The sequence below is a fragment of the Leptodactylus fuscus genome, chromosome 9 (genome assembly GCF_031893055.1).
Source record: "Leptodactylus fuscus isolate aLepFus1 chromosome 9, aLepFus1.hap2, whole genome shotgun sequence".
Classification (NCBI taxonomy): domain Eukaryota; kingdom Metazoa; phylum Chordata; class Amphibia; order Anura; family Leptodactylidae; genus Leptodactylus; species Leptodactylus fuscus.
In genome coordinates this window covers 87,185,169-87,199,260 of record NC_134273.1, presented here as the reverse complement: position 1 = coordinate 87,199,260, position 14,092 = coordinate 87,185,169, and the positions used below count along the sequence as shown (strand labels likewise).

General features: G+C 57.4%; 1 protein-coding gene across 3 annotated transcripts; it reads left to right on the top strand.

The window, feature by feature from the left end:
* Window positions 1-1,156: 1,156 nt before the first annotated feature.
* On the top strand, window positions 1,157-14,004 carry TATDN2 (TatD DNase domain containing 2). Of its 3 annotated transcripts, none has more exons than XM_075286507.1 (8): window positions 1,157-1,211; window positions 4,306-4,622; window positions 5,003-5,899; window positions 6,317-7,093; window positions 7,696-7,823; window positions 7,902-8,085; window positions 10,211-10,579; window positions 13,932-14,004. In XM_075286507.1, the coding sequence occupies exons 2-7, from the start codon at window positions 4,311-4,313 to the stop codon at window positions 10,349-10,351; spliced, it is 2,439 nt and encodes an 812-aa protein (XP_075142608.1). In that variant the 5' UTR covers window positions 1,157-1,211; window positions 4,306-4,310; the 3' UTR covers window positions 10,352-10,579; window positions 13,932-14,004. The 3 variants fall into 3 exon arrangements, with proteins under 3 accessions (XP_075142608.1, XP_075142609.1, XP_075142607.1); XM_075286508.1 differs by having other exon boundaries at window positions 1,166-1,195; XM_075286506.1 differs by lacking the exon at window positions 1,157-1,211 and adding an exon at window positions 3,618-3,673.
* The last annotated feature ends 88 nt before the right edge of the window (window positions 14,005-14,092 follow it).

Below are 14,092 nucleotides of genomic sequence, written 5' to 3'. Positions count from 1 at the left end.
GGCGTCCAGGTATGTACTTAAAGGGGTTGTCCAAAATAACAATGTGGCCAAAGCAAGACATGGTCATAAAATAATGAATGAAGCAAATTCACCTATTTAAAGGGGTAGCGTACCTATTACCTCCCTATATAGGATATGTCAGATCATTGAGACCCCACCGAGCACCAGAATGAGGGTCCCATGGACTTGAATCGAAGACATCTGCCCCGCACATCTCCAGACCCCTGATCGGTGGGGGCGCTGTGGACAGCGGGTAATGTCAGCGCTATTAATGCCGCACTGCTCCAGCACCGCGCTAAGCATAGGATTAGAATTAAAGGAATTTTCCAGGATTTCCCAAAAAATTAGAAAAATCCCTGACAGCAGAATCGCTCCGGAGGGTCTCATGGGTTTCACTGACTTGTCCTGCAGTGATGATGCGCTAAACATGGACGTGACCGCCGCAGCCAATCACTGGAGAAGCCGCTACAGCCTAAGATGGCTGACACCAGAGGGAAGATGGCTGAGCTGTCTGCAGAGGTCACATGCGGCGTCTCGTAAATGCAGGAAAAGTCTACCAAGGCCGACAGGAGCGGCAGATCATCAATGCGGATTTTTCTGAATTTTTGGGAAATCCTGAAAAATCCTTTAAATCATAAAATTCTGTCTGTGGCCAGCGACCACCAGGGGGAGCTCTGAGTATACAGGGGGGAGGGACAGACAGATTCAGAATGGCTGCTATAGGCAACACATCTGGGCCTTGCGGTGCGGAGTTGCCATAGCAACCAATATAGTCTCTTTTCAAATGGAAACAAGACTCAGAGCTGTTATCTGATTGGTTGTTATATGATCTGTTGCCTTAAGACAACAACCAATCAGATGCCAGAGTCTGAGAATACAAGCAGTCATCTGATTGGCTGCCCTGTTCACACTCTGTTCCCACACTGCGTCTTCTCTGTCTGTACTCAGACGCGGCTTTTACATTTCACTTTCATTTTTCACAACATCGCGTTTGCAGCGTGCGCGGATCAGCCAATCAGGACGCAGCGCACTCATCAGCCAATGGCAGCGCCGATAGAATGGGCGTCACCTGTATTCTGGCCAATCAGCAAGCGGCAGAGGGAGGGGCCGCGCTGAGTTCAGCCAATCAGGGCTCGGCGTGCTAATAGTCACTGAACTACGGAAGGCAGAGGGAAAGAAGAAGGGGCCGCGGAAAGTGCGTGGACCCGGGGGTGAGTGAGTGCGGGGAGGCCGTGGGGTGAGTGAGTGCGGGGAGGCCGGGGGGTGAGTGAGTGCGGGGAGGCCGGGGGGTGAGTGCGTGCGGGGAGGCCGGGGGGTGAGTGAGTGCGGGGAGGCCGGGGGGTGAGTGCGTGGAGCCGGGGGTGAGTGAGTGCGGGGAGGCCGGGGGGTGAGTGCGTGGAGCCGGGGGTGAGTGAGTGCGGGGAGGCCGGGGGGTGAGTGCGTGGAGCCGGGGGTGAGTGAGTGCGGGGAGGCCGGGGGGTGAGTGAGTGCGGGGAGGCCGGGGGGTGAGTGAGTGCGGGGAGGCCGGGGGGTGAGTGAGTGCGGGGAGGCCGGGGGGTGAGTGAGTGCGGGGAGGCCGGGGGTCAGTGCGTGGAGCCGGGGGTCAGTGCGTGGAGTCGGGGGTGAGTGAGTGCGGGGAGGCCGGGGGTCAGTGCGGGGAGGCCGGGGGGTGAGTGAGTGCGGGGAGGCCGGGGGGTGAGTGAGTGCGGGGAGGCCGGGGGTCAGTGCGTGGAGCCGGGGGTGAGTGAGTGCGGGGAGGCCGGGGGGTGAGTGAGTGCGGGGAGGCCGGGGGTCAGTGCGTGGAGCCGGGGGTGAGTGAGTGCGGGGAGGCCGTGGGGTGAGTGCGGGGAGGCGGGGGGTGAGTGCGGGGGGGTGAGTGAGTGCGGGGAGGCCGGGGGGTGAGTGAGTGCGGGGAGGCCGGGGGTGAGTGAGTGCGGGGAGGCCGGGGGGTGAGTGAGTGCGGGGAGGCCGGGGGGTGAGTGAGTGCGGGGAGGCCGGGGGGTGAGTGAGTGCGGGGAGGCCGGGGGGTGAGTGAGTGCGGGGAGGCCGGGGGGTGAGTGAGTGCGGGGAGGTCGGGGGGTGAGTGAGTGCGAGGAGGTCGGGGGTCAGTGCGAGGAGGTCGGGGGTCAGTGCGAGGAGGTCGGGGGTCAGTGCGGGGAGGTCGGGGGGTGAGTGCGAGGAGGTCGGGGGTCAGTGCGGGGAGGTCGGGGGTCAGTGCGGGGAGGCCGGGGGTCAGTGCGAGGAGGTCGGGGGGTGAGTGCGAGGAGGTCGGGGGTCAGTGCGGGGAGGTCGGGGGTCAGTGCGGGGAGGCCGGGGGTCAGTGCGGGGAGGCCGGGGGGTGAGTGAGTGCGGGGAGGCCGGGGGGTGAGTGAGTGCGGGGAGGCCGGGGGGTGAGTGAGTGCGGGGAGGCCGGGGGGTGAGTGAGTGCGGGGAGGCCGGGGGGTGAGTGAGTGCGGGGAGGCCGGGGGGTGAGTGAGTGCGGGGAGGCCGGGGGGTGAGTGAGTGCGGGGAGGCCGGGGGGTGAGTGAGTGCGGGGAGGCCGGGGGGTGAGTGAGTGCGGGGAGGCCGGGGGGTGAGTGAGTGCGGGGAGGCCGGGGGGTGAGTGAGTGCGGGGAGGCCGGGGGGTGAGTGAGTGCGGGGAGGCCGGGGGGTGAGTGAGTGCGGGGAGGCCGGGGGGTGAGTGAGTGCGGGGAGGCCGGGGGGTGAGTGAGTGCGGGGAGGCCGGGGGGTGAGTGAGTGCGGGGAGGCCGGGGGGTGAGTGAGTGCGGGGAGGCCGGGGGGTGAGTGAGTGCGGGGAGGCCGGGGGGTGAGTGAGTGCGGGGAGGCCGGGGGGTGAGTGAGTGCGGGGAGGCCGGGGGGTGAGTGAGTGCGGGGAGGCCGGGGGGTGAGTGAGTGCGGGGAGGCCGGGGGGTGAGTGAGTGCGGGGAGGCCGGGGGGTGAGTGAGTGCGGGGAGGCCGGGGGGTGAGTGAGTGCGGGGAGGCCGGGGGGTGAGTGAGTGCGGGGAGGCCGGGGGGTGAGTGAGTGCGGGGAGGCCGGGGGGTGAGTGAGTGCGGGGAGGCCGGGGGGTGAGTGAGTGCGGGGAGGCCGGGGGGTGAGTGAGTGCGGGGAGGCCGGGGGGTGAGTGAGTGCGGGGAGGCCGGGGGGTGAGTGAGTGCGGGGAGGCCGGGGGGTGAGTGAGTGCGGGGAGGCCGGGGGGTGAGTGAGTGCGGGGAGGCCGGGGGGTGAGTGAGTGCGGGGAGGCCGGGGGGTGAGTGAGTGCGGGGAGGCCGGGGGGTGAGTGAGTGCGGGGAGGCCGGGGGGTGAGTGAGTGCGGGGAGGTCGGGGGGTGAGTGAGTGCGGGGAGGTCGGGGGGTGAGTGAGTGCGGGGAGGTCGGGGGGTGAGTGAGTGCGGGGAGGTCGGGGGGTGAGTGAGTGCGGGGAGGTCGGGGGGTGAGTGCGTGCGGGGAGGTCGGGGGGTGAGTGCGTGCGGGGAGGTCGGGGGGTGAGTGCGTGCGGGGAGGTCGGGGGGTGAGTGCGGGGAGGTCGGGGGGTCAGTGCGGGGAGGTCGGGGGGTGAGTGCGGGGTGGCCGGGGGTGGTGGAGTCGCATGTGCCTGGTCAGTACCGGCTGGAGGCTGCAGCTGTCTCCCCGTGCTCCCTGCGCTTCTGATCTATGTCGGTATTTCCTGTGCAGGGTCAGTATACATATAGACTACTGTATATATCCCATGAGTGCTATCGGCCCCTGGGAGTCCATATACACCGGCACCCCATAGGCGGTCACTACTCTGCTGTGAGGTCACATGGGGGCGATATTATGGGGGTGTCCGGACGCGCTGCCGCCAGGTCTTACCAGTGCCAAAGAAACCGCCAGAGCTTGTAATTGATGGAACTTGTACAACATAATCCGCTACTGTACGGTGGTTGGTTAGGATGGGGTTAATATCAGAGCAGACCCCTCCCCCTCACATCATGTGACCGCCACCCTGCCACCTTGTGCTTAAAGGGATTGTCTGACCCCATGTGTATATATAGACTAAAGCTCTCACTATCCGATTGGTGGAGGTCCTGCACCGATCAGCTGATCCAGGGCTTCCTATATAGGTAGTAGTCACAGAGCTGCAGTACCTGGCAACACCACTATACAGCAGATGGCAGTAGTGTTATTACCAGATTAGGAGCATTGACTGGGAAATATATAGGTGCCACAGCTTCCCCTGCTGGTTGTGGGAGGGGCCGGCAGTGTGACCCCCGCCCCCTGGACTTGGCTCATCATCAGGATGTCCAGATGGGATTCTCCTATTATTTAATACGTGTTTCTTTTCAGGCGTCATGGCGGACAGGAGTGCGAGCGCTTCGCGGAAGCATAGGGGGCTGAGTCCGCCCGGGGGGTCTCCTCACAAATATCTGAGAAGCAGCGAGTCGCGGAGAGTCAGTCACAGCAGAGACGGCGATACACGTGACAGTCCCAGCCCGGCACAGGATAGGCAGGTGACGTTCTACTCCCGAGAGAGCGCGCCCAGGCAGAGGCTGGATATCAGCGTCAGTGTCCGCTCCACCGTGAGAGCCAGGAACAGACAGCAGGACGGACGGCAATGTGACAGCGCTGACATGGAGACCTCGGAGGAGGCGCCGCAGGAGGAGGTACAGTAATAATAAGGAGCGTGGGGGGTGGTAACTAGAGATGAGCAAGTACTATTCAAAACTGCCGTTTCGATTAGCATGCACCCATAGGAATGAATGGAAGCGGCTGACTTTGCCGGCGGCCGGCCACTTAACCCCCTACGTGCTGGATGCGTTCATTCATTCCTATGGGTGTGTGCTATTCAAAACGGCCATTTCCAATAGCACTCGCTCATCTCTAGTGGTCACCATTTATTGTGCTCACCTATGACCTTGTTGCACCATGTAGCCCTGTCTGGAGTCTTCTTCTTAATGTTATGCACAGCAGTGCGCGCAGCTGCCATGACAGAACGTCTTGGAGGTTTTTTTCATGGATAAAATCTCACTTATTTTCTTTCCAGACGAATCACAAGGAAGAGAGAACTAAAGACAATGTTAGAAGATCCAGCAGTGACGCAGTGAGACGCCGATCCTCAAGTGGCATCATGCCAACCCTTTTATTCCAACGGGCATTCAGTGACATCCTGGGGACACCCTGCAGACCCCGGAGATTGCTGGACGGTGCGACAGGACGTGCCCAGGAGGAAAAGCAGCTGGAGAAAAAAAGTTTCTCTGACCCAGAAGAGTCTCCAATGATTCGCCCGAAGCCAAAAGTTACCCAGTCTGAGAAGGAGGCTGAGAGAGGCAGGAAAGTGAGGAGTGAGGAGGTGACGAGAGACTCTAGCCCAAGACGGACTGTCTCCAGCATGGTTACTGTATCCCCCAGCCCAAGTCGTACGGTCTCCAATGTGATTACCAGTTCCCCCAGTTCAAGGCGAACTGTCTCCAGTGTAATTGCCAGCACACCCAACACAAGACGGACTGTTTCCAACAGGATTAACAGAACTCCCAGCCCAAAACGGACTGTCTCCAGCAGGATTACCAGATCTCCCAGCCCAAAACAACCCGTCTCCAGTGTAATTACCAGCACTCCCAACACAAGACGGACTGTTTCCAACAGGATCAACAGAACCCCCAGCCCAAAACGGACTGTCTCCAGCAGGAGTAACAGAACCCCCAGCCCAAGACGGACTGTCTCCAGCAGGATTACCCGATCTCCCAGCCCAAAACAACCCGTCTCCAGTGTAATTACCAGCACTCCCAAACAAAGACAGACTGTCTCCAGCAGGAGTAACAGAACCCCCAGCCCAAGACAACCTGTCTCCAGTGTGGTTACCAAACCAGAAGCCAGTGACCCGCAGGAGCCCCCCCAGCTTGTGTTTTTAGATGAAGATTATGTTAAAGACGTGAATACAATAGTAAGTCGTGAATTCCTGGCTAGGTCAGTATGTGAGGGGTGGGGGTCCGACACATGGGACCACTGACTACCAGCTGGTTAGAAAGGCTGCAGCACTCCGGTGAGATAAAGTCTTGTCACTGAAGACCAAGCACAGCGCCGCACATATCGTAGTGGCTGTGCTTGGTATTGCAACTCATCCTCATTCCCTTGAATGCTGCTGAGCTGCTACAGTATAATGTGACTGGTGAACGTGACGTCATCGGCACGAGGAAGAGACGGCCATGTTTATGAGTACTACGGCCTCTTCCCAGGTCTCAGACCCCCCACGGTCGATATTTGGTTACCTACCTGATGGACTGGACGACCCCTTTAGTGGCTGCCCCTGGGTTATTGGTGAGGTGATGCATTTTCATTGTACTTGATCTTTTTCTTGCAGACAGATCTTGCAGATAAGGATCCTTCTATCGGCAGTGACTTCTCCGATGTCGAGGACATGGTCCCGCTGGCCCGGTTTTCTCAAGACGATGAGTTTTCACCTTGCTGTTCTATACAGAGCGACACGAAACCTTCCAGTTACCAATCTGAGAACTCGTGGAGCCGTTACATAGAGCCGCGCGCCGGCAGTCCCATGTACAGACCCTCACCAGATCACAACACCTGGCGGCAGAGAGACCTGGATAACACGTGCCGGTCAGAGCCTTCCCTGCTGGACAGCAGCTGCGAGAGCCCCCCAGGACACAGGCACAGCCCGGCCACTGCTTTCGGCCCCTCGTGGATATTTGGTAACACAACCAGATCCAGTAGGAGGACGTCAGAGATTCTTCCTTCTACGAGCACGGACTACAAGTACCAGGATGGCGGCTTCATAGACACGCACTGTCACCTGGACATGCTCTTTGCCAGGCTGTCACACAGGGGTTCCTTTGCAGATCTTCGGGAGCAGTACTACTCCACCTTCCCCCGGGAGTTTCACGGCTGCATTACTGACTACTGCGACCCCCGCACCCTGCCGAGGCTGCCATGGCAGCAGGTGCTGAACGAGGACTTGGTCTGGGGGGCATTTGGCTGTCACCCCCACTTTGCTCAGTATTACAATACCTACCAGCATGAAGACATGATGAAGGCTCTTCAGCACCCGAAAGCTATTGCCTTTGGAGAAATGGGTCTGGATTGTTCGCACAAATGTTCCACTTCGATGCCCGACCAGATATCGGTGAGAGGAATCTTTGCTGTGCAGATTCTGATCAAGATTGTGCCATGACCTGTATACCTAGTGCTTTATTCCAAAAACAGCGCCACACTTGTCCATAGGTTGTGTCTGGTATTACAGCTCTGCCTCATTCATTTCAATAGAGATGAGCTGCAATACCAGACACAACCATGGACAGGTGTGGCGCTGTTTTGGGATAAAGCACCATGGTTTTTTTTGACTGGTTCTTTAAAGGAGATTTTTCAGGGGTTAAATTCGCGTTCCCAAAGTGGTTCGAACACCAGGTCATGTGATCAGAAATGGTAGCCCCTCCCTCCTCTACATGTTCAGAGGTTAGATGTGTATGTGTTACGTGTTAGACAATGATATCCACCCCCCCCCATGTAAATGTAACGCCATTAGATATGGACAGAGCCGCGGCTGGGTCTGATCATGTGACCTGGTGAAACCAACCTGGAAACCTGATACTCAAATACCCGGGGAATACGGGAATCTCCTGACATAGGGAGAGTCGGGTGACGGCTGCAGAGGATTTAGTCGGCCATTTTTGGTGCATCTCTTATCAGGTTCACTAGTGACTTTCTCTCTCATTTCCACATGGGAAGGTGTTTGAGAAGCAGCTGAAGCTGGTGGTGCCGCTGGGGAAGCCTCTGGTCATTCACTGTCGGGGCGCAGATGAAGACTTGTTCAGAATAATGAAAAAATGGCTTCCCCGAGACTACAAGATCCACCGGTGAGCGATGTGTCCGCCTGTGATGTCCGGTGCACTTCCCCTGCCTGATCCTCAGTAACATCTCCTCCTCTCCTGCAGACATTGCTTCACCGGCAAGTATGAAGACATCGAGCCCTTTCTGAAGGAGTTTCCAAACATGGCTGTGGGTTTTACCGCTGTCCTGACCTATCCATCGGCTGTGGAAGCGCGCGACGCAGTGAGCAGAATCCCCCTGGACAGACTGATTGTGGAGACAGACGCTCCCTTTTTTGTTCCTAAACAGGTACCATAGAAGGAATTGCTATGGGCTCTTGTGTGGGGCCCGGTATACACTGTGGGCTTCAGGTATATGCTGTGGACTCCCATGTGGGCCCTGATATACACTGTGGGCTCTAGGTATACGCTGTGGACTCCCATGTGGGCCCTGATATACACTGTTGGCTCCCATGTGGGGCCCTGATATACACTGTGGGCTCCAGGTATACGCTGTGGACTCCCATGTGGGCCCTGATATACACTGTGGGCTCCAGGTATACACTGTGGACTCCCATGTGGGCCCTGATATACACTGTTGGCTCCCATGTGGGGCCCTGATATACACTGTGGGCTCCAGGTATACGCTGTGGACTCCCATGTGGGCCCTGATATACACTGTGGGCTCCCATGTGGGCCCTGATATACACTGTTGGCTCCCATGTGGGGCCCTGATATACACTGTGGGCTCCAGGTATACGCTGTGGACTCCCATGTGGGGCCCTGATATACACTGTGGGCTCCAGGTATACGCTGTGGACTCCCATGTGGGCCCTGATATACACTGTGGGCTCCCATGTGGGCCCTGATATACACTGTTGGCTCCCATGTGGGGCCCTGATATACACTGTGGGCTCCAGGTATACGCTGTGGACTCCCATGTGGGGCCCTGATATACACTGTGGGCTCCAGGTATACGCTGTGGACTCCCATGTGGGCCCTGATATACACTGTGGGCTCCCATGTGGGCCCTGATATACACTGTTGGCTCCCATGTGGGGCCCTGATATACACTGTGGGCTCTAGGTATACGCTGTGGACTCCCATGTGGGCCCTGATATACACTGTGGGCTCCAGGTATACGCTGTGGACTCCCATGTGGGCCCTGATATACACTGTTGGCTCCCATGTGGGGCCCTGATATACACTGTGGGCTCCAGGTATACGCTGTGGACTCCCATGTGGGCCCTGATATACACTGTGGGCTCCAGGTATACGCTGTGGACTCCCATGTGGGCCCTGATATACACTGTGGGCTCCAGGTATACGCTGTGGACTCCCATGTGGGCCCTGATATACACTGTTGGCTCCCATGTGGGGCCCTGATATACACTGTGGGCTCCAGGTATACGCTGTGGACTCCCATGTGGGCCCTGATATACACTGTGGGCTCCCATGTGGGCCCTGATATACACTGTTGGCTCCCATGTGGGGCCCTGATATACACTGTGGGCTCCAGGTATACGCTGTGGACTCCCATGTGGGGCCCTGATATACACTGTGGGCTCCAGGTATACGCTGTGGACTCCCATGTGGGGCCCTGATATACACTGTGGGCTCCAGGTATACGCTGTGGACTCCCGTGTGGGCCCTGATGTACACTGTTGGCTCCCATGTGGGGCCCTGATATACACTGTGGGCTCCAGGTATACGCTGTGGACTCCCATGTGGGCCCTGATATACACTGTTGGCTCCCATGTGGGGCCCTGATATACACTGTTGGCTCCAGGTATACACTGTGGACTCCCATGTGGGCCCCGGAATACGTTGTGGACTCCCATGTGGGGCCCTGATATACACTGTGGACTCCCATGTGGGGCCCGGCATGCACCATAGGCTCCCATAACTGCTCTGTAGATGCTGATGGGGTGAGATGTCGCTATACTATATACGGGTTAGGTCAGCAATATCTGAACTCCTGGAAACCCCTGAAAAGAAGATTGTGTAGGGATTGGAGCAATAACAGCCCCAGGCCCGTCAGTGAGTTGTGTGTGGCTTTGCAGCCCGGCCCTGCTCACTTTACTGCAATCTTTAGTATCGGACCTGTAGTGCTGGTTCTGGAGGAAAGCCGGCATGTTTTTTCAGTCTAGTAAAACCTTTTCCCATTAAAGGAAATTTTTGGGCTAAAATTAAATGACCTACCCTAAAGATCAACACCCGACACCCCCATGAATCGGCTGTCCTTGGTTATAGAGAATGGAGCAGGGAGCAGACAGCGCTGTCCTCTGTGTAGTGGCTGCTGATCTGCAGTACCAGGTCTGACCACTACCCAGAGAACGGCGCTATCTGCTTCCTGCTCCATAGTCCACCCAGGTCAGTGAGCTAGGACCTGTCTACATGCGATATCTCCTAATAATATGTTTTCTTTATTGCAGGTGCCTAAACGGATCTGTAAATTTGCGCACCCCGGCCTGGCCATACACACCATTCACGAAATCGCCAGACTCCAGAATTTACCTGTCAGAACAGTCATGTCAAAATTACGGGAGAACACGTACCGGATCTACAGTGTATAGGAGTCGTCCTGCGGCCGCAATGTTTCTGTTTCCGTTCCGTCTCTTCTTTTAAGTGGATGTCTTGTCTGTGCAGATGATGAGATGCTTTTATATGTTCAGTTTTATGACTTTTTTTGTTTTTTAGTTATTAATCATTTCGCCCTTTAAGATATGTCTGGGGCGAATGTAATAAATAGGCTCAGATGGAATCTGTCAGGATGGAGCAATTATTACAACTCACACATGATGGTAAGAGCTCTGACAACTTCTGGATATCTAGTGCAAAACCATAAGAGGAGGGGGATGCAGCTGCAGCTTCTTTCTGTGCCTGGTCCTGCATTAGGGGAGGAGGGGGATGCAGCTGCAGCTTCTTTCTGTGCCTGGTCCTGCATTAGGGGAGGAGGGGGATGCAGCTGCAGCTTCTTTCTGTGCCTGGTCCTGCATTAGGGGAGGAGGGGGATGCAGCTGCAGCTTCTTTCTGTGCCTGGTCCTGCATTAGGGGAGGAGGGGGATGCAGCTGCAGCTTCTTTCTGTGCCTGGTCCTGCATTAGGGGAGGAGGGGGATGCAGCTGCAGCTTCTTTCTGTGCCTGGTCCTGCATTAGGGGAGGAGGGGGATGCAGCTGCAGCTTCTTTCTGTGTCTGGTCCTGCATTAGGGGAGGAGGGGAATGCAGCTGCAGCCTTTCTGTGTCTGGTCCTGCATTAAGGGAGGAGGGGGATGCAGCTTCTTTCTGTGTCTGGTCCTGCATTAGGGGAGGGGGGCGATGCAGCTGCAGCTTCTTTCTGTGCCTGGTCCTGCATTAGGGGAGGAGGGGGATGCAGCTGCAGCTTCTTTCTGTGCCTGGTCCTGCATTAGGGGAGGAGGGGGATGCAGCTGCAGCTTCTTTCTGTGCCTGGTCCTGCATTAGGGGAGGGGGGCGATGCAGCTGCAGCTTCTTTCTGTGTCTGGTCCTGCATTAGGGGAGGAGGGGGATGCAGCTTCTTTCTGTGTCTGGTCCTGCATTAGGGGAGGAGGGGGATGCAGCTGCAGCTTCTTTCTGTGCCTGGTCCTGCATTAGGGGAGGAGGGGGATGCAGCTGCAGCTTCTTTCTGTGCCTGGTCCTGCATTAGGGGAGGAGGGGGATGCAGCTGCAGCTTCTTTCTGTGCCTGGTCCTGCATTAGGGGAGGGGGGCGATGCAGCTGCAGCTTCTTTCTGTGTCTGGTCCTGCATTAGGGGAGGAGGGGGATGCAGCTTCTTTCTGTGTCTGGTCCTGCATTAGGGGAGGGGGGCGATGCAGCTGCAGCTTCTTTCTGTGCCTGGTCCTGCATTAGGGGAGGAGGGGGATGCAGCTGCAGCTTCTTTCTGTGCCTGGTCCTGCATTAGGGGAGGAGGGGGATGCAGCTGCAGCTTCTTTCTGTGCCTGGTCCTGCATTAGGGGAGGAGGGGGATGCAGCTGCAGCTTCTTTCTGTGCCTGGTCCTGCATTAGGGGAGGAGGGGGATGCAGCTGCAGCTTCTTTCTGTGCCTGGTCCTGCATTAGGGGAGGAGGGGGATGCAGCTGCAGCTTCTTTCTGTGCCTGGTCCTGCATTAGGGGAGGAGGGGGATGCAGCTGCAGCTTCTTTCTGTGCCTGGTCCTGCATTAGGGGAGGAGGGGGATGCAGCTGCAGCTTCTTTCTGTGTCTGGTCCTGCATTAGGGGAGGAGGGGAATGCAGTTGCAGCCTTTTTTTTTCTGGTCCTGCATTAAGGGAGGAGGGGGATGCAGCTTCTTTCTGTGTCTGGTCCTGCATTAGGGGAGGGGGGCGATGCAGCTGCAGCTTCTTTCTGTGCCTGGTCCTGCATTAGGGGAGGAGGGGGATGCAGCTGCAGCTTCTTTCTGTGCCTGGTCCTGCATTAGGGGAGGAGGGGGATGCAGCTGCAGCTTCTTTCTGTGCCTGGTCCTGCATTAGGGGAGGGGGGCGATGCAGCTGCAGCTTCTTTCTGTGTCTGGTCCTGCATTAGGGGAGGAGGGGGATGCAGCTTCTTTCTGTGTCTGGTCCTGCATTAGGGGAGGAGGGGGATGCAGCTGCAGCTTCTTTCTGTGCCTGGTCCTGCATTAGGGGAGGAGGGGGATGCAGCTGCAGCTTCTTTCTGTGCCTGGTCCTGCATTAGGGGAGGAGGGGGATGCAGCTGCAGCTTCTTTCTGTGCCTGGTCCTGCATTAGGGGAGGGGGGCGATGCAGCTGCAGCTTCTTTCTGTGTCTGGTCCTGCATTAGGGGAGGAGGGGGATGCAGCTTCTTTCTGTGTCTGGTCCTGCATTAGGGGAGGGGGGCGATGCAGCTGCAGCTTCTTTCTGTGCCTGGTCCTGCATTAGGGGAGGAGGGGGATGCAGCTGCAGCTTCTTTCTGTGCCTGGTCCTGCATTAGGGGAGGAGGGGGATGCAGCTGCAGCTTCTTTCTGTGCCTGGTCCTGCATTAGGGGAGGAGGGGGATGCAGCTGCAGCTTCTTTCTGTGCCTGGTCCTGCATTAGGGGAGGAGGGGGATGCAGCTGCAGCTTCTTTCTGTGCCTGGTCCTGCATTAGGGGAGGAGGGGGATGCAGCTGCAGCTTCTTTCTGTGCCTGGTCCTGCATTAGGGGAGGGGGGCGATGCAGCTGCAGCTTCTTTCTGTGTCTGGTCCTGCATTAGGGGAGGAGGGGGATGCAGCTTCTTTCTGTGTCTGGTCCTGCATTAGGGGAGGGGGGCGATGCAGCTGCAGCTTCTTTCTGTGCCTGGTCCTGCATTAGGGGAGGAGGGGGATGCAGCTGCAGCTTCTTTCTGTGCCTGGTCCTGCATTAGGGGAGGAGGGGGATGCAGCTGCAGCTTCTTTCTGTGCCTGGTCCTGCATTAGGGGAGGAGGGGGATGCAGCTGCAGCTTCTTTCTGTGCCTGGTCCTGCATTAGGGGAGGAGGGGGATGCAGCTGCAGCTTCTTTCTGTGCCTGGTCCTGCATTAGGGGAGGAGGGGGATGCAGCTGCAGCTTCTTTCTGTGCCTGGTCCTGCATTAGGGGAGGGGGGCGATGCAGCTGCAGCTTCTTTCTGTGTCTGGTCCTGCATTAGGGGAGGAGGGGGATGCAGCTGCAGCCTTTCTGTGTCTGGTCCTGCATTAAGGGAGGAGGGGGATGCAGCTTCTTTCTGTGTCTGGTCCTGCATTATGGGAGGGGGGGGGATGCAGTTGAAGCTTCTTTCTGTGTCTGGTCCTGCATTAGGGGAGGGGAGGAGTTCAGATTTCTTCTCTGATGACTGCCTGTTGTGAGAGGGGAGGGTGCAGCTTCTGTTTCTAATCCTGCATGCTGTGAGGGAAGGGCATGTAGCAGCTTCTTTCTGTACCTACATGCTGTGAGAGGCAAGGAGGGGGATGCAGCTGCAGCTTCTTTATGTGTGTACATGCTGTGAGGGGGGAGGGGACATCTGGCTTAGACCTCACAGTACATCTGACTTCAGACCCCCACACAGCGTGAAAAGAGAGGCCCATGGTTTGTTTTTGATGTGTTTTTTTTTTTTTTAGCCAAAGTCAGGAGTGAATTAATATTGAGAGTAAAATCTTAAGAAGTTTCCTTTTATATTTTCCTTTTCCCTTTTCTTTACTTTGTCTCAAAAAACTGCAGCAAAATCTGCAACAGAAACAGCGTCTCATCTGCCATGTGTGGCCTTAACCTTAATCAGAGGGAAGGAAAAGACCCCAAATCCGCCGTGTCCTCTCTGCAGTTCTGGGGGCGCTGCTGCTACGTGCGGGTCTGTGGGATGTGATGGACGGAAATGACCAGGA

Bases quoted from the DNA above. Each gene is read 5' to 3' on its own strand.
- TATDN2 (XM_075286506.1), top strand. From the start codon at position 3,652: ATGTCGGTATTTCCTGTGCAGG. The intron at 5,900-6,316 runs GTAAGTCGTGAA...TTTTTCTTGCAG, and splicing joins TTAAAGACGTGAATACAATA to ACAGATCTTGCAGATAAGGA. The intron at 8,086-10,210 runs GTACCATAGAAG...TCTTTATTGCAG, and splicing joins CCTTTTTTGTTCCTAAACAG to GTGCCTAAACGGATCTGTAA.